This window comes from Pieris rapae, chromosome 21 (assembly GCF_905147795.1).
Source record: "Pieris rapae chromosome 21, ilPieRapa1.1, whole genome shotgun sequence".
NCBI classification, from domain to species: domain Eukaryota; kingdom Metazoa; phylum Arthropoda; class Insecta; order Lepidoptera; family Pieridae; genus Pieris; species Pieris rapae.
The window spans coordinates 7,635,321-7,661,148 of NC_059529.1; the positions used below are offsets into that span (position 1 = coordinate 7,635,321).

General features: G+C 31.0%; 1 protein-coding gene across 1 annotated transcript in view; it reads left to right on the plus strand.

Moving 5' to 3' along the window:
* LOC110993892 (potassium voltage-gated channel protein Shaw) overlaps positions 1-25,828 on the plus strand; it is a 110,905-nt gene that overhangs the window by 13,210 nt on the left and 71,867 nt on the right. The window contains exons 2-3 of the mRNA XM_022260295.2: positions 1,020-1,169; positions 18,795-18,927. Coding sequence (XP_022115987.1) covers positions 1,020-1,169; positions 18,795-18,927 — 283 coding nt within the window. The remainder of the gene's footprint in view (positions 1-1,019; positions 1,170-18,794; positions 18,928-25,828) is intronic.

Consider the following 25,828-nt stretch of genomic DNA (forward strand, 5'->3'; position numbering starts at 1 on the left):
ACCTACGACCTCAGGGATGAGAGTCGCACGCTGAAGCCACTAGGCCAACACTGCTCATGAGATCAGTAAAACAGATAATGTACGAGCCGCGGTTTGAACGCACGAATCCCGGTTTGCGACTCAAACCCCTCTACTAAGATATTAGTTCAACTACACTTAGATGCTGATTGCACACAATTCCACTTGACCTGGACCACAAGTATTCTATTCAACTGAACGTTGAGGATTTATTTCATACAAATTGCTGATTTTTCACTCTAACCTTTTCCCTTATATGAATACATTTTAAAATATAATATATTTTGCTACTAAATTTCAAATCAAATTCAACCGATTGAGAAAACTGGTTTATTGAAATTACTTCAAAAAATTCCTAAAGTTGGTATCACTACATAAGTTGCACAAGCAATTTTCTTGTGTGTGGCAGCACTGGAGTAGACCAATAATAAACGAAATGCGCCATCGTCTATTAACATCATTATTAAATAAAATAAAATCAGTTTTTATTCTAGTATTACATTAGATTTTTCTCACAGTGGATGCCTGGCAGAGATCGCTCGAAATAAGGTCGCCAGTTGCCCTACTCTTTATTTAATTATGTTAAATTTTTATATTATAATGCAACGAATTGTTAATAAATAAATAAAATAAAAGAAATGAACTTTTGCTAAAATAGACCGTAAACCTGGATAATAAATTAAACAATGAACCTTAAAATATATCATTAAAAGATGTCCCTTTAGGCAAGGTTCCGAAGATACTGGCAGCGTTCCCTCTGTGAATAGCTAGACTAATTCTTTGTCCGAGGTAGCTGCCACCTCTTCGGTCTCCAGTAATGTCGACTAACCTTTTTGATATTTCCCTAAAAAGCCTCATAAAAGAAATTACATTAAGTCTTTGATTATGTTTAATATTAGTACTCGACATCTTTCAAAATTTTGCACTCGTCTCTCATCCTCTCAATTTATCATTAATAAGATTGGAACATTATTATTATAAACTCTAAATCAATGTTTCAGATACGAAACCTACAAAGCGACTTTGAAGAAGATCCCTGCGACTCGACTGTCACGTCTGACGGAGGCGCTCGCTAACTACGATCCTGTCCTCAATGAATACTTCTTTGATCGACACCCGGGTGTCTTCGCGCAGGTGCTCAACTATTACAGGTAATCATTGGCAGCCTATTTATGTCCATCTTTTCGGGTTTTTTAATAATGTGACAATCATCTGTGTACATAGTTACCGATAAATAAACTATGATAAATTATTCTGATTTTGATCAAACTATAAGAGATATCATTTTGTTTATCATTATAAGGTTCCGCTATAACTGTTTTCGCGATGCTTATATGAAAATTCATGCGGTTTTCAACAATATAGTGTAATTTATGAGAAAGGTTTAAGTTTATTAAGCTTTACCGTGCGAAACCAAAGCGTGTCGCTATTGGCAAAGTTGGGTTATATAATAATAATAATTATACATCATTTACATTAGCTCATATTTCTTATACATAAAGATTAATCTGTCACGACAAAAGAGATTTATAATTCATCATAAACAAAGCTTTCGAATATGAAGGGAAAATATTAGATATACTTGCTGACATTTTAGCTTGTATATACATTTGTAGCATTGTAGATATTTTTTATATATTTTATTATATGCTGGATTTTTTTACGTTTTGGTATGTAATAACAACTAATGGCTGGACTGGTTATCTCTGGCAGCCGGGTTTGCACATGAAGGGATATCTTTCATCCCATTTTCGGAAATGATTATTTTCACGCGAGTTTCTAAACCGTATAAATAATAAAACTTCATTAGAAATATTACAATGGACATACATGGCTTACAGGTTTGGTGTCCGACAAAGTTATTAGAATAATATTCCGTATATTCAAAGTCAAAGTCAATAACTTTATTATTAGGTTAACAAGTACACTTATGGTCGACAGAAAAGAAGTTGAGTTAATCCTACATTTACATTTATTACCACTTCTAAAGTCAAAGGCGTAGAGCGGGCAAAAAGAACTGGCAAAAAAATTTTCGCCACTTTTATTAATCGCAAAATTTTGAGTCATACAAATTGTTTGAACTGGAGCAAAGATTAGGACCATTTAAATATTTGTGAAATTTATAAAATTATTATTATATAGGTTCACATAAAGAAGGTGCGATGAATGTTTCAAATAATAATTACACTTTATTACTCAATATATAATTTTATAGTTTATGAAATATTAGTATAAAATTACTCAGTGGCGCAACAGAAAAATTGTTCTAATGACATTTTCCGTATAGGCAAGTAGGTGAACAGCTTCTGTATTTGACACATGCCATCTCCTGATTTTCGAGTCGAAGTTCGCATTACAACCCAAGCGTACATGAAAAGCTATTGATTGGGAATAGCATTTATTGAAAGACCTGAAAGAATTCTTTTGTTAACAATAAGGCCGCTTGGCTATTGGAATCATGAATTGGATTGTTTTCTTTTACAGCACTGTAAAATAATTAATATATGCAGTAAATGTATGTTATTAACACAATACATACTTAATCGTTCCACATTCAAAGTTTGATTTCGATTTAAAATGCACAGTAAAAGAATACTTGCTTATCCATTATTAGTATCGACAATTGATATATTGGCTGCATGACCTTAGTAATAAAATGTTTACGTCATACACTATTTTGTTTTACAAATCTATTTTGATTTTGTAATACGTTCGCGTTCAGCCTATGTGTGAAGATTCTCAAAATATATTATTTATTTTATTTTTAAGTACAGTTGGCATATCTATATATTATTGGCACATTTTTTATATGTACTATTAGCTTGGGTGGGCATTATAAAGTAAATTAAACTTAGATTGTTGGCCTCAGCGAGCGAATCTAATCCATAAGGTCGTTGGTTCGATCCCCGGCTGTGCACCAATGGACTTTTTAATGTGCGCATTTAACATTCGCTCAATGAGTGAAGGAAAACATACTGAAAAAGCGATGGCGTGGGTCAGACAATGGATCTCTTACATACAGAAGTCAGAGACCCAGTCAGGTTATAGTGACATACTTTTTTAAACCATTCTCCTTCTGTAGCAAATCATTCGTCGTCCGGTGGAACTGATGACAATACTTCTTTTCGAATACCCAAAGCTAGCCTTCGGACGCCAGCTGCCCTAACTAGAGAATATAAGAAAATTAACACTTTTATGCCTTTATTGTGGCAATTATTTATGGTGTTACTCTCAAGTATAAGAACCTCATAAAAGTGGCATCAAATTTTAAATACTAACTTTAATCTATTTTACACAATCGATTAAGTGATTTATTTTATTTTTAGACCATAAAGCTTTTTATTGGTATTAGTAAAAAACTGGAGGGTTTTGGTCATAATCTTCCACGGTGACCAGCCGGCTTGGAAGATGTTTTTTATTCTTTATTTGTGTACTTGTGGCTTTTTTCATGTGAGAGAGGGGGGCGGTATTTGCTACTGGTTTTTATCTGTTTGTTCGCTTCGTGAGTTTCCAGGGTTTTTGTTGACCCTCCAATGAACCCACCAATAGAGCAAGGAAACATACATAAAAACAAACTAATAATTGCAACATAACATTAAAGCGATAGCTGGTCAAAATTGGAGTAAAGTAGCTGAAGACAGAGATAAATGGGCGTCACTGGAGGAGGCCTACACCAAACTTGGCGTTCCAGTAGAAAATACATAGAAATTTAGGTAAACATACAATGACATGAAAGAGACTTTATACTAACATAGGTTAAACTACATGAACTAACACTAAAATGAATTGAAAGATGTGTAAACTTTAAATACTGGAAATAAAAGGCTTTTTATTTTTATTTATTTATTTAATTTATTTATTAGTAAAAAACTATTTGAAATTGATACACTTTGTTTAATTGTATTAAAGTGTCTCAACACTATTGTGGGCAATATGTCTTTAAAGTAGCTATCTGTGTTATAGGGATACATTCCTTTTCATTCCGAATATCTGAAAGAATGAATCTGAAATTCCGGATTTAAAAAAAAACTAGGTTTATTATTTCTAAAATAATGAAAGTTACTATACCTAAAATTTACTAATATATAAAAAACACTATTCGCGAAATTTTGGCAGTGTATCGATTGCAGTAACTGAGATTGATTGCTACAAGACAAATATGCTAGAATTGCGTAGCATACGGCCCATTAAATCCTACAAGCTTGCTACAAATTCGCGTAGGCTGGTAGGACTACAATGCTGCTACGCGTCTACAGTCGAAGCCATTAAAACATTTATGCCTTTATCATTATTATTGTCTTTTGATCTTTATGAGACTCTTTTTATGACATTTACGATTTTAAGGATCGCTACGGAAGTAAAATTATGAATATAGGCGTTTTGTTTCACTTTGTTATGTCAATTTTACTTAAACTCAGCCATATAAAGTAAATTACATTATTTATTTGAAAAAGTAATATTAATAAAGTAAAACTTCCTAAAGAAAAATGTATAATATTTCTTAATTTAACGTTTCCAGTGCTTTTTGGTAATCGTGGTCAGCGAAAAACTGCCACATCAAGTTAACAGAAAATAAATTATATAATAAATAAACGAATAAAAGAGTAAATATAATATCTTTATATGGCCTAGGCGTAGGCTTTATCTATTGCGTTAAATAACATCTAGTTGCCATTGTAATTTTCTTTTTATAAAAACACAGCGCGCTGCCGTTTGATAGTGGGATGGTCTTAAAAAGAAATAGGGATGTTGTCGTCGGTCAGAGCGTATGGACTTTGCCTGACGACAGAATATACAAGCAGACTATATGTATAACAAATTATATAGGCTGCTTTATATCTACTCGCTCATCGTCTACAATCTAAAAACACGACTAAAGGACTGGCTTATGAACACGCCCTATGTCTTAGAGCTACTTCTGAGACCTAGTATGTAATTACACACTTTATTCATTCACACACTGACTTACTCATTTACTCACTCACACATTGGCACCCACACACTTACTAATGCACTCAAGCGTGTTGATAACAGTTGAATAATAAATAAAATAAGGTTAAATAATATAATTATTTTAAGGAATTTAGAATTTAGTTTGTTTAAGAAAGAGCCGGGAATACACAGGTATTTTTGACTTAAAAGGGTTTCCAAATCTTAAACTTAGAAATGCAAAATATGTACTTTAAATTGATAAATTAATTTGATTGCTTTACTTTTTATTTGCTATAGCTATACTAAAAAGTTTTTAAGGCACTATAAACTACTAGATATAACAAATGTAACTGAATTACTATGTTATTCTTACTTTTACTACCTAAGCTAACATTTCATTCACTAGCTTACCCCAATCTCAGAAATACAAGCGAAAAACTCAGATCTTTTGATTATGTATTATGTTAATTTTCTTCAAATATATATTTTAAAATAACATTTAAGTTTGGAAATTCATTGTACAATATTATTATATTCTGAACTGCAGAAAATTTCCAATCTGTAATGTTATTTATTAGTAATTAAGTATATATTTGGAGAAAATTAACGTTAATTTTTTGTTTATTTCTACAAGCTCACGTTTTATCACGGTTTTATATGCGTGTAAAGCGGAAATAATACAGTGAGATTTATCTCACTTTGTTTACAGACTCGGAACAAAGTTATCAAACTCAGTGGGGTCACCAGATTTTATGTCAAAATTGTACTGTTGAGACTAGAATGAAATCTCTGATGTATTTTATAATTATTTTTTGCATATTTAAAAGGGAAAAATTAATGAGTTGTATAATTTAACAGTGTCTTCATAAACATTATATAAAACATGTGAATCTTTCTATGTTTATTTTTGGAAAAAATGTTATTCATTCAAATTTAAAGAAGACATTATCAATATTAAATTATTTATTTTTACTAAAGCTTTTCACACAATTGCGTATAGCAACTATTTTTTTTACTTATGTAAAATGTACCTAATTACTTATATAATACTCATGAATTTCCTCTGTTTATCTTTGAAACTTGTCTCGTCTGCATAACTTTGGTATGGATTATTAGTGTACGTTCCCGGTTAAAAATAAATTTTCATAAAAAATATGCCTGTTTCTTATACATCATATGGATAGCATTATGTGCTAAAAACAGTACTTATAGCATTTATGAATTTAACATAAGTATTTCATTAATAAAATAAGTTAAAGTTCAGTAGAGACAGCAGGTGTATAATATTTGATTATTAAACCCAAAATTTCCATAACACAATTTTTGGAGTTAAAAAAGATACACGAATATTTTTTTTATTATTTTTACAAAAGAAATATTTTCTAAATCTATTAAAATTGTATAAATACGCAGCACTGAGAGACCACATTTTCTGTAAAAATACACAAACCGCCGAACCAAACGTGACTGGCCTAAGAATTACAATTTTATTTATTACAAGATTTCATGTATAATGAAATATGAAATTTATTATACATTTTATAAAAATGTCTACTGCTGGAATTGAATATAGTAACATGTTTTTTATATATTTTAATGTACAAATTATGAAACAAATTATACCAAATATTGGAAACAATAATAAAAAAAAACAAATACCTTTTTTATAATAATTTATTTATTTAATTAAATAAAATCTATTTGATTAATTTTAATATTTATTAACACACACCCTTTTTCTTTCTTTTTCCCTTCCCTGCATAGTTTTCCCCCATTTTCAAAGTTTTCCGGACCAAAGTAGCAAGATGTCCAAAGAATCTGAAGTTCACCATTAGGCTCACTGATTAACGATGGGTTGTTACTTGTAGTTGTCTTACGATTGACTTTGTCTTTCTCCCTGTGCATCCGGCACATCTCCACACATTTCAATGTCTTTCGAACGGTATAAGATTCAGTGCCTATAAGAAAATTGGGAGCAATAGTCTTTATGTATTCTTAATAGTTTTGTCTTGGCGTTTTTATTAATAATAAATAATAAGAATAAAAATAAAAATTAATACAAAGATGTCTACGCACGGTTTTTATGATCGACTCGAGTCCCTTATTCACACATTTTAGCACTTACTTATTTTCTTCTATTGTATCTTATGACAATGACCTGATTGTACGTGTTCCGGTCAGTGTATGGTATGTGTGAGACTGGTCTCTGTAACAGGTATAGAGACCAGTCTCACACATACACTTCCAAATATTATCATCTTAGTTTAATAATAACCTTGTGAAGAAATGAATATATTATGATTCGTTTTGTTTATGCGATGTTATTAGGCATTTTTACAAATGAATATCAAATAATTGTCGACAATTTATTTCTTAGACATACATGCTACAAATGTCGTGTCAAATTTCAAGAAGAATCGTTTAGTCTGTGAGTTTGGGCTTGTTAGTGAATAGGAAAATTTATTTATAAAGATCAACAGTTAAATTTCCCAGCATACAAAAAGAAAGAAAGTATTTAGATGTAGAAGTAAATGAAACAGTTTTATGTTTTAAACTGGGTGTGAATAGATTACAAAAGAGGTAATAATCTGTCACTATTGTTTTCTTTTCGAAATAACAATAGCATGTAAATTTATAACTTAATTTATCGCTTCACAAAATTAGTCAAATGTTATTAGAGCTACAGTAGAAAACAACTTAAATCATCAGAAATTTCTAATAATAGGTTTCAGTACACAAATGTATAAACACAGCAAATAAAAGAGTACATAAATAAAAAAATAAATTTTACGTAACTCGAGAATGTAAAGCACAGAACAAGGACAAATGCATCCAGAGCTACAGAAAACAGAATGTGAGATACGAATATAATAAAAATGATAGCTACCCTATCGATTTATACGGCCACATCAAAACTAAATTGCTAAGCCGCTTTCACAGTTGGCGATTTCTAGAATATCGCTCGTAAACTGGTCGTGTTTATAACTTTGGTTACAGTTAAAACTAACGTGTTGTTTATGGCTAAATGCTTTGTTATAAACTTGGCAAATCAATTGATACATAAGGTCAGAATTCTAGGTAGGTCAGTCAATTACATAATTATTACGGGGGTACTACGTAACGGGGTTGTACAAGACTTAAATGTCCGAAATTCCGATAACACGGTTTTATTTAAAATAAAAAAATATATATAAATCTCCTGTCAAGATGTCTGTCCGCGATGAACTCCTAAACTACCGATTTTAAATTAAATTGGCACACCGTGAGCAGTCTGGTCCAGATTAAGAGATAGGATAGCTTAGATCTTTAATTATAGTCGCAATTTTATTAATTATTTGTTTATTATTTGATACAATTCTAACAGATGGCGCTGTATTAATAGTACCAACGTTTCACATAAACTATCTACCTTTCACCTAAGTTCTCCAACCGTTTCAGTTGAATAGTTTACTACTATGTAATATAAGAAAAACCTTAGCCACAGCAACGCTTGGCCGAGTCTGCTAGTGTAAAAGAAAAAAAATAATATATATTTAATTAATCTCACCTATGCACCAATGGACTTTCTATCTATGTGCAACACTTGCTAGTGAAGGAAAACATTATGAGGAAACCATCATGCCTTACATTAGTTGATAACCTTCATTAACTGATGATAATGATTAGGAGAATCTTTTTTTTGTTTTGAATAAAATATTAAAATAGAAAATGGATGGACGCCCATTTTAAGTGTGTTGTCGACCTTTGAGGGAAGAGCGAACTAGTCGTATCTCTCAGGGAAGACGCCCGCCGGGTGTTCGATAGTTCGCAAAAGAAAGTGTCATTTGAAGTGGACTGTGGAAAACATCCAGCCATAATAAAAAAAATATTAAGGAAGTAGAACCTAAGAATACATATATCATTTTATGTCAGCCCTTAATAATTTAACATAAAGCTTAATTTGTAGTATTTGAATATATAACATAAATGTTAACAATGTAGGTACTCCGACATTTCACAATGCTGCCGGCGTTTCATTGTTTGATTACTTTGACCAAAAGTACCTTGATAAGCGCAACTTACTTAAACATAAAACATAACTATGTTGTGCGTACAAGTAAATTAGAAATTTGTATATATTCAATACATGGAAATGAAATCTTCAATAAAACATTTGGCGATCATAACGAGAGTATCTTTACATTTTTATGACGATAGAACTCGGATGGTTTATTACACCTAGATTAAGTGTAGATGGTTATTTAACTTTGAGTTGATACGTTGAAGTTAAGGTCTACTACTGTATAAACATATCATAAATTGAGACTCAATAAATTGAATTTCAATTCTGTATAATGTATGGCGCAGATGTTTGTATCTATTTAGTCGATAATATTTTTTATTGGCATGTAATTAGTGGCTCTCAGACATATTAGTTTTCCCTCAGCATACGAGTTTAAGCTACATTGATAATTTTGCCTATGTAATAAGATCAGTGGCGCTACAACCTATTTTTTTTACAAGATATTTTTAAGAAAATTTCAAATTCCCATATACTAAAGTGAAATTAAAAATTAACACCATTTCTATAATTTTGATATCAATGAAATAAAAATTGTTTTAAATCAGACATTTCAAATAACTGTGTAAAGAACACACATTTTTAAATATTTTGCTTAAAAATAAATAGGTTTTTAGGTTTGACTACGAGTACCTACCTGACATACGAAAAACTATTTTATTTATTGCAGCATCACGTACAGGAAATCCGTACCCACATACACGGATATCCGGGGTAACCGTTTTCAATATTCAAGAAAAAGTCTAAACTAAAAGCGAGGAAAATGTAACATACATTTTCCTTTAACTCTAACTCACAAATTTTCCAACAGATTTATAAATTGTATTTAATGACTATTCAAATATACTAGATGGGGATTGACTAGAGATGCTTCTATTTTAAATTTACATATGTTCCCTATATTCTCAAATGGCGTAAATGAGATAGAAATAATGGCAATGAACTCTCCACTGCTCTTTTTAGCTGTAAAGATTTTTGTTATACTAAATATTTTTATGGAGTTGCAATAAATATTAAATATATTCCCTACTTTGCCTTGAACTTACGACTTATCTATGTCATTATTTAAAAGTAATCTCATATCTACACACATCCATATTATAAAAAAAACAGATTACATTGATAAAAAAATAAACGAAGTAGAAATCATCAGTCAATAAGTACTTGTACATTAAACATTAAAAACGATGACTTAATAATGAAGAAACTTTAAAGAGAAAACTAAATTGTTACTAAATAAATAATTGATATTAATGATTTTGTAAGTTATTTGTAGGTTATTTCGATACATCAATTATAAGAATCCGCACAATCAGCCATATATAAATAGGCATGCAGATGTTATATTAACTTTGATTAGGTCATATAATATAAACATCAACACAATGGCATAGTAAAAACTTAAACTATTGTCAAACTTATGGTCTAAACACTCGCCCGTACTCGCCATAAAGGCACCTTGCTTTTAAAAATGTAATTACCTTCCCCTTGAAAACACTTCAGCGATATATAATTTCTAGGACCACCTTCCTAATAAAAAATACTTTGATAGATGGCGTAACAATATTTTGAATACATCGTGCTGCACTGACAGCTGTGTTGGATCCTGGATGGATGGTATATATATATATATCTTTAAACGTTTTGAACAGTTTTTTTTTACAGTTATAGCTGCTTCAAGGATATATAAACTCACTACCATTCCACATAAAAGGATGGCGTAAAAGTATTGAGTTAAATGTCTTCCGGCTTCTTAAAATATTTCTTTTCTGGTCTATAAATCGCAGTACAGTTTTCATTTAATAGTTCGCTACATTCACACGTGTTGAATGTATTCGAATAAAATGTTTAGCTGACGTCATGAACCTTTAGAAATCCTATTTTTGTATCGTGATATAAAACGTTAAATGAATTTTATGTTAATCGATGTTTTACGTTGTATTTACGCTCATATTTCAATCATTCGACAGTTTTATTGTTACAGTTAATGTTTATTACTGCGATCGCGTTTTTAACCACGTTTTTAAGATACTAGCGGAATCATAGCAAATATATTAAAATATCTTAACGGGAAAATAAAGAAGGCCCAGAGATCTTGGGTATAATTTCGCGGTAACCCTATACCATACCATATAACAATATGGTATACCCTCCTATAACGCGTTTTTGTATAACGCGATTTTCGTTCCCTATATAATGTGTTTTCCAGCTATATAATAATTGCATTTGGTTAAATATAAAGCGGGTTCTTTAAGAAATATTTCCTTAATAAAAATATAATGAAGATGTGGAATCACAGAGGGATCATTGTCCTCTCTTTATGGACCCGAAGTTTAGAGCCCAATTGGGTATAAGGTATTTTTAATGGAGTCACTCCATAAAAGTTTACTTAGAGGAAAATGGCTTTTTATACTTTTATTGTTACTTTTATTGGACAGGGCCAGTATTCTGTAACTTCAAAAAGCAAATCTACAATTTCTATACAGACGACGTTTCTGTAGGCATTTTAAAGGTTGAAGATAAATAATTTATGTGGGTCGGATATATATTCGAATAGCGATTAGAAATGCTTATCATCAGCATCTCCTTGATGGTTGGAAGTCTTTTACGAACCGCTTTTTCTTTTGCGAATTAGCGAGCTCTGGAATTGACTCCCGATAGGTGTCTTCCCTAAGAGATAAGACCTCCAACTATTCAAAGAAAGAGTACCCCAACTCAAAGGCTGACAACGCACGTATTAAAATGGGTGCCCATGTGCGGTGATGACCCTTTTTGAGCGTCCCGTAGAATCGTTAACCCTATTCTAAAAAACTAAACGTCTAAACTGTTTTTTTACTTTTACTGTTCTGTATTATAACTAGAGAATTATAACTTTTATTTCTCTATACTACTACTACTGTATAGAGAAATAAAGGTTATATTAAAAATAGTATCATATTATTATCAATATCATCAATATTGGTATATATTTTGCTAGGTTTCTGTACTCATTAATACTCTATGTAGCTGTGTGGATGAAGCTGCAGGCAAAAAATACATTGCTATGGCCATTTTCTGTTGAAGAACCTCTTATTAAATATGGCATATCCAAATCGTGGCACTCTGTTTGAATAATAATGGCCTATGCTTGGAATAATAATGGAGGATTGAATGTGAGGGAATTAAAAGTGAATTCCAGAGATTTTATGAATATAAAGGCTATATTCAAATTAGTATTTAGCGGAATAGATTAGAATAATTAGTGAAAATTTGAATGTATAGAAATGTTTATGTACATTTTTGTCTGCACTATATTTTTTAATAGCGGCCTGTCTTGCATGGCTGATTTTTTTTATTTTTGGTAATAATTGGAAACGAGTTTACACATTTGGTTTTGGTGTTGGGGAAATGGGTGGGAGGCATTTAATATTAAGAGATAGTGCACATGGACACTCACATTGCGATAAGGTAGTAAAAGTAAAAAAAGTAAAAGTACATTGCCGGACTCCTTAATAAATGTGGTTAAATATACAGATTTTTTTTTTTAATTTTCACTGACTAAAAGTATTTTTTTTAATCAGTAAAGGTACCGTCCTATTTATTATAGATTCCAATGTCTCGATTCAACATTAATTTATTTATATATACATTCTAAAACATTGTGTATGCCCAAAAAATACAAGAAAATATGACATCACAAATTTAACACATTGATGTGTATGTGTAAGTATGTGTTACACATACACATCAATTACATTAGAACTTAAGCAATATATGAAAGGAAAAAGCTAATAAACGACCACACAATAAACAAAAATAAAATAAAACAAAAAAAATATTAATAGTATCAAAAAAATAAAAATTAATAATAACTAAAACTAAAAGATAAAATTCTACTGATAATAAAATTGACTGTTCATACCACGTATATAATATCCTGAATATAAGGTAAGATAACGAGCCAGGTAGTTTTAATAACTAATACAAAAACACAGAGATATAGTACAGTAAATTAAATACATTTTTCGTTAGCAGCTTTACTAATAAAATTAGTATAAAATTCTCTGAAAATAAAGGAGACTCGCTAATTAATTATTAAATTATTCTTTGAAACGTTTCCATGCCTTATTTATTTTAATTAAATGATAAACGCCCATAGTGATTAGTTCGACCTTTGGCTAATTGAAAATAACTTTTATGAAACGAATTCTAAATAAATATTAAATAATACTCTCCATTTAACCGTTACTTTTACTTCGCAAGGATTTTTAGTATTACTTTATTTATTTTTATGCTTAGTTTATGTGAATATATGATATTTATTTTACTGTATATATTAAAACCTATGGTGGTACAAAATTGGTCTTGTCTCAGGTTTCTGTTTCTCTTGCTTGATTTTTTTTAATAGTCAATTAGGTTAGGTCAGCCGTTTTGGGTTTGGGGCATTTCCTGCACAGTGCGAGCGAGAACTAAATGTGCATAGAGACCATTGGTGCACAAAAAACTGTTTATTTATTTATTTCCTTATTTCCTACTTTTACAGTAACTTAATACTAATACAATAGAAAACTAAGCTAAAAACATAATACAAACATATCAAGTAAAAACTTAAAACCTAAACCATTTATTACCTACTTACTAAATGCATAATAGCATATTTTTGAAAATAAGTACATTTACATATTATGCGTGCAATTGGTATGCATAATTACGATATTTTATAACTGTTTAATAACTTGTTCCACTTGTAGACAGTGTTTATAGATAAATTCAATAGCAAAATATTTTTATTTTAATTTTCACCACAGTTTCGCTTAGTTTTGTTCGTTCCCTATCATGAGACTGCCACTGCGATATACATCTCTTGACTTGAACTATTAATAATAATAACCAAACGTTAAATAGAGTCTTGTCATTGAAATCAAAAAACACGCCAATTTCCATAGAGAGGTCGGCCTAAAATTATCAAACACCTGGGATCCAATAATATCCAAATTAAAATCTCAACACAAACAATCCACGAAAATGGAGGACATCGTGAGCAATTTCTGCAGAAACCCTACTTCTTTTAGTCGATACCAACTTCGGGGAAATAAATACAGATAATACAACATTTTCTACAGCTGTGAGAGTTTTTTGACATTCAACACCTTTTGTCTTCAGTCACCGTGACCACGCACGCTGTAAAGCACGCGAAACCTCGGATAAATTTAAAGTTATGTTTAGATAATTATAAGTTTACAATATATAACTACAATCCGTTAAAAAAGTGTTTTTCTTTAAACGTTAATAACAAAAGCACATATAATTAGAATTTCTTCTTTCAATTATAGCCATCATTACTTGTGGCAGAAAATAAGACCTTTTAAAAGGCGCAGATACAATTAATTAATGATCAGTATCTTCCACATGACGAGGGAATGGGTCGTATGGAGTAATTAAATTCTTTGACCTTCGAGTTGTCCACAATTTAATAAATAAAACGCCTCATATAGTAAATATCTCAATTGTTTTATTGGCTAGAGACATTTATAAAGATGTACTTATATATAGACAGATATTTATGTTGGTGAGATGTAAACGATACAGTACTAAATCTTTTTAGAAAATGTTCCCAAAATTTGCTACCTATTGTACTATTTCGTCTACTATCAAAATAAGACAAATATAATTTATCACAAGTATGAATAGGGTTACATACATAGTATTTACTTCGATTGTAAATGTAAAATTCCTTTAGGGACAAATTTGCGCTCTATCCTCTGTGGCAGAATATCAGAACTAACGATTCAACCACCTTACGCATTTTTTGTAACATATTCTTGCAATCAATTATTATTATTATTTTTTCAATTTCAATAAAAGTGAGATAAACACATTCAACAGCTATTACTGATTTTTTTTTTTTTTTTCCATATGACATATTGAGTAATATTTATTTATAATTATATTAATATACAATTACAAACTAAAAATATATCTAATAACTAAACTTAAAATTTAATTATTAAAAAATATTATTAAAAGGAGTCCCTTTAGGCAAGGTTCCGAAGATACTTAATTACTTACTGAATTAGAGTACATTATTTTGTTATTTATTACAAACTATCACTTCTGATTAGAAAAAAATCTTTCTATATTAGCTATGTATGAGATTGGTCGTTACAATAAAAAATATTTTTCTTTTATACGATATTCAGGAACTCGATATAATATGTTTGGCCTATAGTGGAGAGGGGCTCTGCAAAGCAGTCTACGCACATATTATGTATTTTTTTTAATTTGACGAACAATGAATGCTCCACAACCACGAAGTTCCACCTGTATCTCTTTTTAAGTAGTTTCCTCCGCTGGTGGTAAGCGAAGGAAACTACTTTAACTGCCTATGTAGAACCAGCTGTCCATTATAGTAATTCCGAACCAATTCGACTCGGGGCTCTTTAAGAAAAGAGCGTACTAATTCTAAAAAGGCTGACAACGCATTGTTGGCGGAAGTCTACTTAGATGAGCCTCCTGCCCGTTTGCCCTTAAAAAGAATAATTTAAAATTCTGCTTACGATAAACGATAGATAAGAACTTTAACTTAAGATAAGAGTGGATCTTTTATGAACAAAACAGTAATGTATCGCTATATGAAAAGCACATATTTCACATACTAATTCAGTCTCCAACATTAGTCCAACATTAGCTGTGTCAGAGTTCAACCCTCGTCATCGTAAACGTCTGCTTCATAATTCCTTCTATGACCTTAGATCTTCATTAGGGATTTCTGTAACGATTTTTATTGCTTTTCGAGTTTAAAGGTCGGAAAATCCTTTTAAATTATTAAAGCTTAAATATGAAAGTGAAAATATATTTTATTATATAATTATCCATAATTCAGACCTTTTTACAATACATAACCACATTAATTACATTGCCTGATTTTTAAGGCTTTCCAGTATATCAAAACTAGTAAAAATCAACTTTTTTAGGGACTATAAACACATGATGACTAGAGTTCGCCTATTGGCATTGGCGTGATGTTGTGCAGCAATGGACTTTCTATGGGTGAATTTAACTTTCATAAGAACGGAAAACATCGTGAGGAAACCGGCTTGTTGACTCTGAAATATGACGGTGTGCGTCAGGCATATGACTGATCCGTGACTTGCCTATTAGATTGATAAATGATCATGAAACAGATACAGAAAGCCTAGATTTTAAAAAGTTGTAGTGCTTTTTATTCTTTACAAACACATGATAAATAACATTTTACGTAGTACAAATATATTTTGTAGAGAGAGTTTAGAGGTGAGGAGGTTTCTATGCAAATATTTTTTTCAGGCTTCAATTATTAAGTACGTTATAAACGCCCAAACTTCACATAAAATTGGTGCAAAAAGCTGATTTTTGGAGGATTGTACTGAATTTGTTTATTAAAATTTTAATTTCGCGTTTTAATAGAAACCTAGATATAGTGCAAATGGTGCCTATTAGTTCAAAAGTTTCAAAGAAAAATGAGATAGACGGGTTGGCCGCTCTTAATATAAGCTATCACTTCTCTGTAGAAAAAAATGTCTTGGCTTATTAGGTATATTTATACGTTACACGAAAAAAATCTTCTCTAATATTAATAAGCAATTTATGAAAGTTATTGCTACACTCAATAAATATCATAGTTATTTAACTGTTTGGACGCTGTGTTTGTTTTCGTTATTAACTCGGACAAACAATAACTTGGTCCCAAATGGACGTCACTGGACTGAGTTTGGACAGTTTTATTGGTGAAAAAAGATGTTGCGAAAGTTTCTATGTTGTCACCACAAATTTATAGCGGATAACAAAACATTTTCTTTGAAAATGTTTTCCTTAAAAATACATACCAGATCATTAGTATGAAATCGCTAATATTTAAGTTAGTTGATAAATTAAATATAATAAATATTTACTAGAGATATAGCCAAAGATGGAATCAGTAATATTTACAAAAGGAAAAAAATCCATAAAGTTTATTTATTACATTTAACTAAATACCTAATTCGGCAGTTGTGGAATTATTGTGAATTAACAATAGATTGCCTTAATATGGCAATATTTCAATAGGTTCTTATCAAATTGTCAAATAGTTATCTATGAAATAGATGTGGTCAAACGCAGACCACATTACTGAAAAGCATTCGTGACTTTACGTGGTTAGAACCGCTCAATACTTTTCATTGCAATGATCAATTTTAAAATAAGAGTGTTCTTTTGAAGTATGTTTATAATGTATACATTAAATAAATACTTATATATATAAGTTTATATGAAATAGATGTCTATCTAACCTATCCTGTTATTCCTTTTTGTGTAGTACTCCCATATTAAAGACCTAATATGTAAATACACACTTTATTTATTCACTCACTGACTCACTCATTCACACACTCACACACTTACTCATGCACTCAGGCGTGTTGATAACGATTGAAAAAAGATAAATAAAATAAGGTTAAATAATGTCATTATTTTATGTAATTAAGAATTAAGTTTGTATATTGAAGAGCTGGGAACCCTGACACAGATATTTTTTACTTAAAAGGGTTTCCAAATCATCCACCTGGGAATGAAAATACTTAAAATGAATAAGCACTTTTTTATTTTGGAAATATTCGCTGATAAAAAAAAGTTGCGATACAGTAAAACAGTATTACGTAGATAATTCCACTAAAAGTGAAATGGGAATTTTGAAAACTAAGTGGCATACTGTTACATAGATGGGCAATGTTTGGCATCAAGCCAACACTCGTGGAACTCTTGACTTTTAGATATGTTTATCTTACGTACATACAAAATACCATTTGTAATTGTTACGTTTGTAAGTTGTTTATATATAGGCCTGTATATAATGTATATGTTATAAAATAAATAAATAATTAACACTATTTTATTTTATTTTCGTCCTCATACATAATATTACACGGAAGACAATCAGATATTTATAAAAATCAAAAACAAAGACCAGACTTTCCTCTTACATTAAAGTGAGGACATTCCAGTCGCTTTTAAAATACAGTCTTGTAGTTAGAATTGTATTATTGATTATTTATAATATAATCTGGAGTCAAACCAGACCAACCAGACCAGTGAAAATCAAATCCTGGATACATCACGAGCATTAATCACGAAACCGTAGATCCTTGAATATTTAATCAATCATCGATTTTAAGTAATCGCATGAATTTTTGATTGGAACTCGGTGAGGCGAGTAATTACACAAAATAATTAAGCAGGAGATAGTTATTGCGGTATCATTAATTTAATCTGTTGAATATGAAATAATATAATAAATAATTTTCAGGCCAATTATCTTAAGTTATGTAAACGCCTTTCGTTTTTTAATTATTTATTATCCGGCTCGAAGGACCATAAGTTGAGAATTATTCTTTAGTTGATTGAGGGTCTTGAAATGAATAAATTGCAATAATAAGACGTGCGAATCGTATGACACATTTATTTGAACTGACAGTAGTGGACTGTATACATTTTTGGACATTTTGATTTAATTGATTTTCCTTAAAACTACACAAGAGTCATAAAATCTGATAAAAGCCAAGAGACAGATGGATAAAAATTAAAAAAAAGACCTACACTAGTTACTGTACTACTTTAGGTTGAGAACTCTTTCGTTCAAATTGTTTTTACTCTATGAAGACAAGATATTCTTTAGCTAAAACGGTATACGTAGTAACACTAATTTATTTTGAATATTAATTATATAAATATTACAATCAATATGAACATAAATGGATATATAATGTTTTGTATCTTTAACTTGTTCCAGAACCGGTAAACTGCACTACCCAACAAATGTATGTGGGCCTCTTTTCGAAGAAGAGCTGGAGTTCTGGGGTCTGGACTCCAACCAGGTGGAACCGTGCTGCTGGTCTACCTACAGTATACATAGAGATACACAGGTACTACTTACCTTCAGCATAAGGTCACAAAGACACATCTATAAAACTATTGTTAATTGAAAAATTCACTGTGTCGTAATGAATTTTTTAAGTGTTTATATAGTGTAATTTAGATATTTAAAATATTTATGTATTACAGAAAAATGCAGTACGCGCTATATATAAAATTCACGTGGCGCGCTAATATTTAAATAAATCAGTATTTTAACAGTTGCCTCCCAATATGTGTATGAAAATATGAACGTTTATTAAAACATGAATACATTTCTAAAACCCAGTGGCTGTCACAATTTAAACATAAGAAGTAAGAATAGACTTGCCTTCCAGCTTTCAGACTTCATAAAGCCGCTTACTCATTTATGGGGTATATGTATAAACACAATTTTAGATCATGTAACCAGACTTTCGTTACATAAGTTTAAACTTCACATCAATGAAAAAAGCATATCACAGAGTTCAAGAATACATAGTTGATAACAACGTGTGGGCATTAATACATTTGACATACATAAGTGTACACGTCGGTTGAATTTTATATCTTAGTTATTACTTTGCTCGTAGCCTGATTGTATCGTATAAACTTCCAATACGAATTCTGAGGCCAAGTAGAAAACGAATCATTGTCTATACAACTACTTCTTTTACTCACTCTTTTAAATTATTCTTCTCTTTTAGTCTGACCGAAACTGTCGAAAACATTTCCCAGATATGTTAAAAGGTAGGAAAAACCTGCTCCATGGCCCGTAGAGGCCCATACGTACATATAATCGGCTTATTACAAGACAGACTGTAACAAATTGAAACACCAGATGTTCACGTACTCGTGAAAAGTGCTGACAAAGCTTTCGAGATTTATATTTATTGCTATTCATAAAAGCCTTATTGCATGAGCTTAAATTAAACCTTATGCTGAGCGAATAAAGTAAAATTTATTTTTATTTCACAATTTCCATCATTTGGAATGGTTATTTAAATATAGTTATGACGAAAATGATAGTGTTTGGGTCTTCGGACCCCGTACTACGACGATGAATTTTTTGTGTTAACGAAATGACTCGGCAGGGATATTTTATTTTATATATTTTTCGTTGCGTTATCAACCACTGAGAGTTATGTTATTTTTAATGCCATGTCATAACAATAAAAAAGTTTGTCGACCCTTAGGGGGACAGCACTATAGGGGTGAGGGGGTCTTTAATTGTCTTATTTGCTGATTACAGTATTTATTCCTTTCCCTCGAAAAAATACTTGGCGCTGGTTCGGCTATCGCGTGTCAGTATAATCAAGAATCAATCAGATCAAATCAGAACATGGTTAATTTCTCATCCTTGCGCCATTACGGACGAACACCACCGTTTCCGGTTCATGTGTCAAAGTTTAAACCGTGGAATGTCATCATTGACTGACACCGATATAGTGCAAAAAAATTGTTACACATTATATTTATTCACAAAATAATTTTATATTGTTCTTTATGCATAAAAATATAAATTATATTTGTTATTTTAAACAATATATTCTCAACAAAAAAATTACAAAGAATTCTCGAATGCTTTTTTCTCGGACAAAGAATTAGCTATTCAAAGGGGGAACGCTGCCAGTATCTTCGGAAACTTGTCTAAAGGGACTCCTTTTAATAATATATTTTAATGATTAAATCTTTAAGTTAAGTTATTAGGAATATTACATAAATGTATTCTCAACCTTGCTTGTTAGGATATACAATAAATTATATTTTCCAAAATCCAGTAGTTACAAATCAAAAAGTGAATAATGCTATTAAAGTACTGATGGACAACATGAGTTTTAAACTGCCAATGAGGAGGTATCTCATCAATAAAATACTTAGCTTTCTGAATCACAACTTTGCTTACATCAAGTTTACTAAGCTTATTCTAGCATACAAAAACAAACCTTACACACTTAAAGTTAGAGTTTAAAATCGATTCGTGAATCTATAACGAGTTTCAGCGCGAGAGTCTGGAATAGTCGAATTATGATAATTATATTGGTTTAGTTTAATTTAATGGCGGACTTCAAACCTTATTTTCCGGCAGCGAATTAAAAAGTAAACTTGATTTTGAATTTAGAATATGGACCTTTCATTCAGATAAAAAAACTTAAGATAATGATTAAGGGATTACACAATGTTTATTTATTTATTTCGTATTCCTTTAGCTTTATAAAATATATATAGAAAACATACAATTACACTAAAAATATAGGCAAAGATTAATTATGTATTTACAAAAACTTTTAAACATTTACAAAAGGGAAGAAGCATATACATACTTGAATAAATTAAGTAACCTTACTCGTTTTATATATATATTTATTTACAGTCCATGCATGACCAAATTATTGAGCCTGTATTGTCTGATGGTGTAAAAGTAAAGTTTGAGGGGTATGCTCATGATGCAAGTGATTTAGCAATATGGATATTTTAAATAAGTAAGTATTCTGCCATAGTAAGCTATGCTCTAAGAAGTCTAGGCTTAAATATTGGTTGTTTTATATCCAGGCTGCGCGATACAAAACTGAGTTTTTTACCAAATTATTATATCATCTTTGGCATATATCCCTATAATGCTAATGCACTTAACATTATTTGGGCGGGGTTTTTAAAAATATGAAACAAAACAAGATTTACAGTGGGCCTACTTCTCTCAGTGATCTACTTTAAGTCTTGATCAACCCAAATGTCCTCTATATCTGAGACAGTAAAAGCGAAGGTTATTTTCAAAGGACCAGAACCAGGCTGTCCCACAGATCCCGTCAATACAAACGTGGCAATTACTGAATGCTGCTTTGTATGTTCTGACAATATATAACGAGTGGTAACGTAGCGTTGTATCTAATATTTAATATTATATATTAAAGCACACTGACGTCATAGATTGGTTTGTTGGCATCAGCCATTTAATTTCGATGTGAGAGTCTACTTTTTAAAGGCTTCTGCTTGGTTCGACTGCTCAATCGAATTTAGGGCCGCATTTTTTTTGTGAGGAATCTCGCTGTTGGCCTTAAGGGCCTTTACAGTTCAGCACGGTCTAAGGCCGGCGTCTCCTGTGAGACTCGAACCTCGGCTTGGGCAGTCGCGGGGTGGTCAATTGCCTGAAGGGCAGGACGGATAATCATGACTATTATTAACCATTCGTACTAACGGTTTTGCACTAATTTGACTTTGACGTTATTAAATGATAATGACAATAGCAGCTGACACTGACACCATTGCTTCAACATAATTAATTAAGACTTACATTACTGTCTGTAAATTTGTAGATATTAATTATTATTAATAAAAATGGCAGCTGATACCAGCGCCGTTAATCCGACATTTTTTTTGTGAATAAATAAATAAATATCGTACAGAGCCTATTCTTCAATATGTGTCCTTTGGTAATTCTATGCCTGTATTTCTGAAGTAAATATATTGTAATTAAATATATGGACATCTTGATAACATTTCATATGGAGTACAAATAACCCACGAACCTTGAATAAAGCTATGCCATTCGCGAGACCGTTTTCAGATTTGTGAGGCAAGACAAATAGTGCCGCATTACTGTACTGAAAAATGACACATCTGATTACACAAAGGTATAAGATTACTCGGGGTTTGGGACAAACTCGATTTGCCTTATTTCAGCCGTATTACGACCCTCGGAGGTTTTATGTTTATAGCTTACATGTATACTTAGAAAATTGGATATTGGTAAATATCGAAGTATGTGCACACAAAGGTTTTTTTTAATAGTACAGTGTTGCATACAGTTAATTGTCAGAGATATGTAGAAATTATTATGTTTAGTACTAGAATAAACCACACACGATAGTAAATCCTAATGCACTTCTTTTTAACTAAATATATTTTTTTAGTATGTATTTAAAAACTTTTCGTTCTTTTCTTTCTTACTATAAAAACATTGGCGTATTATCCAAGCAGGTGTAGTGTACAGAACAAATTGATTGCAATTTCATTATAATAATTTAAAAAAATCGTATGAGATTTTTCATAATTCTATTAATATTGGCGATTAAAAAGAGTGGCGGAGAGTTTATTGCCAGTTCTTCTCTTTCGTTCTACTCCCTTGAGAACTGAAATCAAGGGCGTACATGTAAAATTAGAAGCATTCAGTGTATATTTCTTTTTTAAGGTTCATAAGTGTACATTATGTTACCTACATGAATAAACTATTTTTGATTTTGATAACCAAATGGCATTAACGTATTCGGGCGTACAATGTTGCAAATGTTACTGAAATACCTAACCTAATACTAACGATCAAAGAAATACAGTTTATTTATATATTAAACAGAAATACACTTCGGCTTTTCAGAAATAAGCAGGTAATATTTTTAGCTAACTGCGTCATGGTCAGAATATGTACTGGTTCTTATATCTTGTAAAAGAGAACTTTTTTTTATAGAACAGGGGGCAAACGGGCAGGAGGCTCATCTGATGCTAAGTGATACCGCCGCCCATGGACACTCGATGCTAGAGGGCTCGCGAGTGCGTTGCCGGCCTCGTTAATTTGTTAAAAATGTAAACTATGGAGTGTGTGCGATTATTCAGACTAACAAAAACAATAAAAAACAAATAAAAACTATGTGTTATTACTACATGTAAAAAAGTTAACTATAATAATAAAGATATAAATTGTATAAAAACATAAAAAAATTAGGTTTTATAATATATAGAAAAAAAATATCTATATTATGTAATTGCCCGTAGTTTTTGAGTCTGATCGTTACAAACATACAGTACTTCACATCAAAAGTTATAAAGTTATACGACTAATGAGAAATGAAATCAAAGAAGTTTATATGTTTCGTATCGTACTGTAATTATTTAGTTTTGTTATAAATTAAAAATTATTTTTAATATATATCATCACTACATAGTATAAAACAAAGTCGCTTTCTCCGTCCCTATTTCCCTTTGTATGCTTAAATCTTTGAAACTACGCAACGGATTTTGATGCGGTTTTTTTAATAGATAGAGTGAGTTAAGAGGAAGGTTTACATGTATGTATAATAACATCCATTAAATAGTGGAGAAGTACTGTTATTTTTGAGGTTTCTAATGTGATGTCGTAAATAATTACATTTTTTCCGCTTACATTGCAAACGCAGGGTGAACCCTACGAGTTTTATCAAAATAATGTACTAAGTATTGTACACATTGAAAAGGTCTACAGAAAAGTCCCTGATGGTATATGTCTATCTCTTATGGATAAACCACAATAACTTTTTTTTGTCTTTTACTTTTTACGACAAATAATGGCTAATTTTCGAAGCGATTTTAACCAAGACAGCATTAATCCTTAACCAATTAAATACCTTGAATACATTGTTCATTTAATATAGTTCTATACAGCCCATTACAGCTTATTTTGCAACGATCGACGGAAATAACAATACACAATAAAAACCTGCTTTTCATCAGCATTGCACCCGTGCGAAGCTGGGGCGGGTCACTTGTTGATTTATAAAATACATATACTTTAAGAGTCATCATTTATATTTAAAAACTATTCTCAATTCTTTTGCCACTCATCGAAAGTCGTAAACTGTGTGTACTTTGCATACACACATACGCAAATTGCATTGCTCGTGAGATACGCTCAATATTCGATATTTGAATTTCAATGAAGTGAACAGCAGGTTATATAAGGTTTATTTTCCTCCACTTCACTCTCGATAAAGATGTCGTAAAACGTTCAACGCTGCAACTCAGGTTTTCGTTTATATAAAGTCGTTGCGATATCGTAACACGACATAGCCAAAGCTATCAAGATATATTTTGTCGTAATGAAAAACAAACGTAAAAAAATAATGTTCTTCATTGCGATGAAGGTGCCGCTTCGGTGACGCTGACTTCTTTATTAGGACTGCAAGATGTAGAGATATAAGCACACACTCTCTTGTTCATAAATCTCATACACCATGGCGTAACGAGAGGAGGCGCTGGACATGCGGTTTTACTTGGTCTAAATTGTCTGAATATATACCCTGCAAAAACTTTTGTTAAACAATAAAAATTGTTAGTTGTTAAATAAGTTTTAACGTATTCATTCAACTTTAACATTAGCTAATATACTGAAATTAATTGAAAAACTATTAACTTCACTTAAAATATATTTCTTCTTATAAAATTATAAAGTAACAAGAATCCTGTCAATATTTGAAGCTTAAAGCATCCATATTACATAGATCGTAAACAGTAATAATTCTTTTTTTATTTTTTAAATTCACAGTCGTAACGATTTAGTTAAAACCTTTAAAATTGACAACAAAGTAAATTTAGCACGCTCTCGTCGAATGCGAAAATGTTCGTATAAAATATATTTTATTGATCACTTTTTAGTTTTGAATATAGTCATTAATGACTTCTTGATTAATACATCATGTCATAATTGTTTCGGGTGTAGTAGTTAGCATGACATGATTTAAACCCGTTTGGTTCTTTTTACATATACTTAAAATAGGCGCTGCTTGAACACCGGGGGCATTGATGCACTTAAATTAAAACTATCGTAACTGAGTCTTCATAATATCATATTTCTATTGTGTTCCTTAAATTATAAGAATTATGGAATAGAAGTTGTGTATAACGTCTCCAGCGTGCGCAGTCAGTTTTGATGAGCTTATACCGCCACCTGGAGACAAAACAAAATACTGTGAAACAGTGACGCAAATAATTCCTTTGTTTATTTCAAAAGCAATCTAGAATTAAGGAAGATGATTTAATCCTTGATATCGTTTGGTTTCTTTGCAAAATAGTTTTATCTATGTAATGTACTTATATGTGCTCGTTATAAGTGTACGAAGTTGAAACTAACGATGGCAAGTTTTGTTTGTGTCTCCCAAAATTTTCCCTGAGTTAACAAGCAAGTTT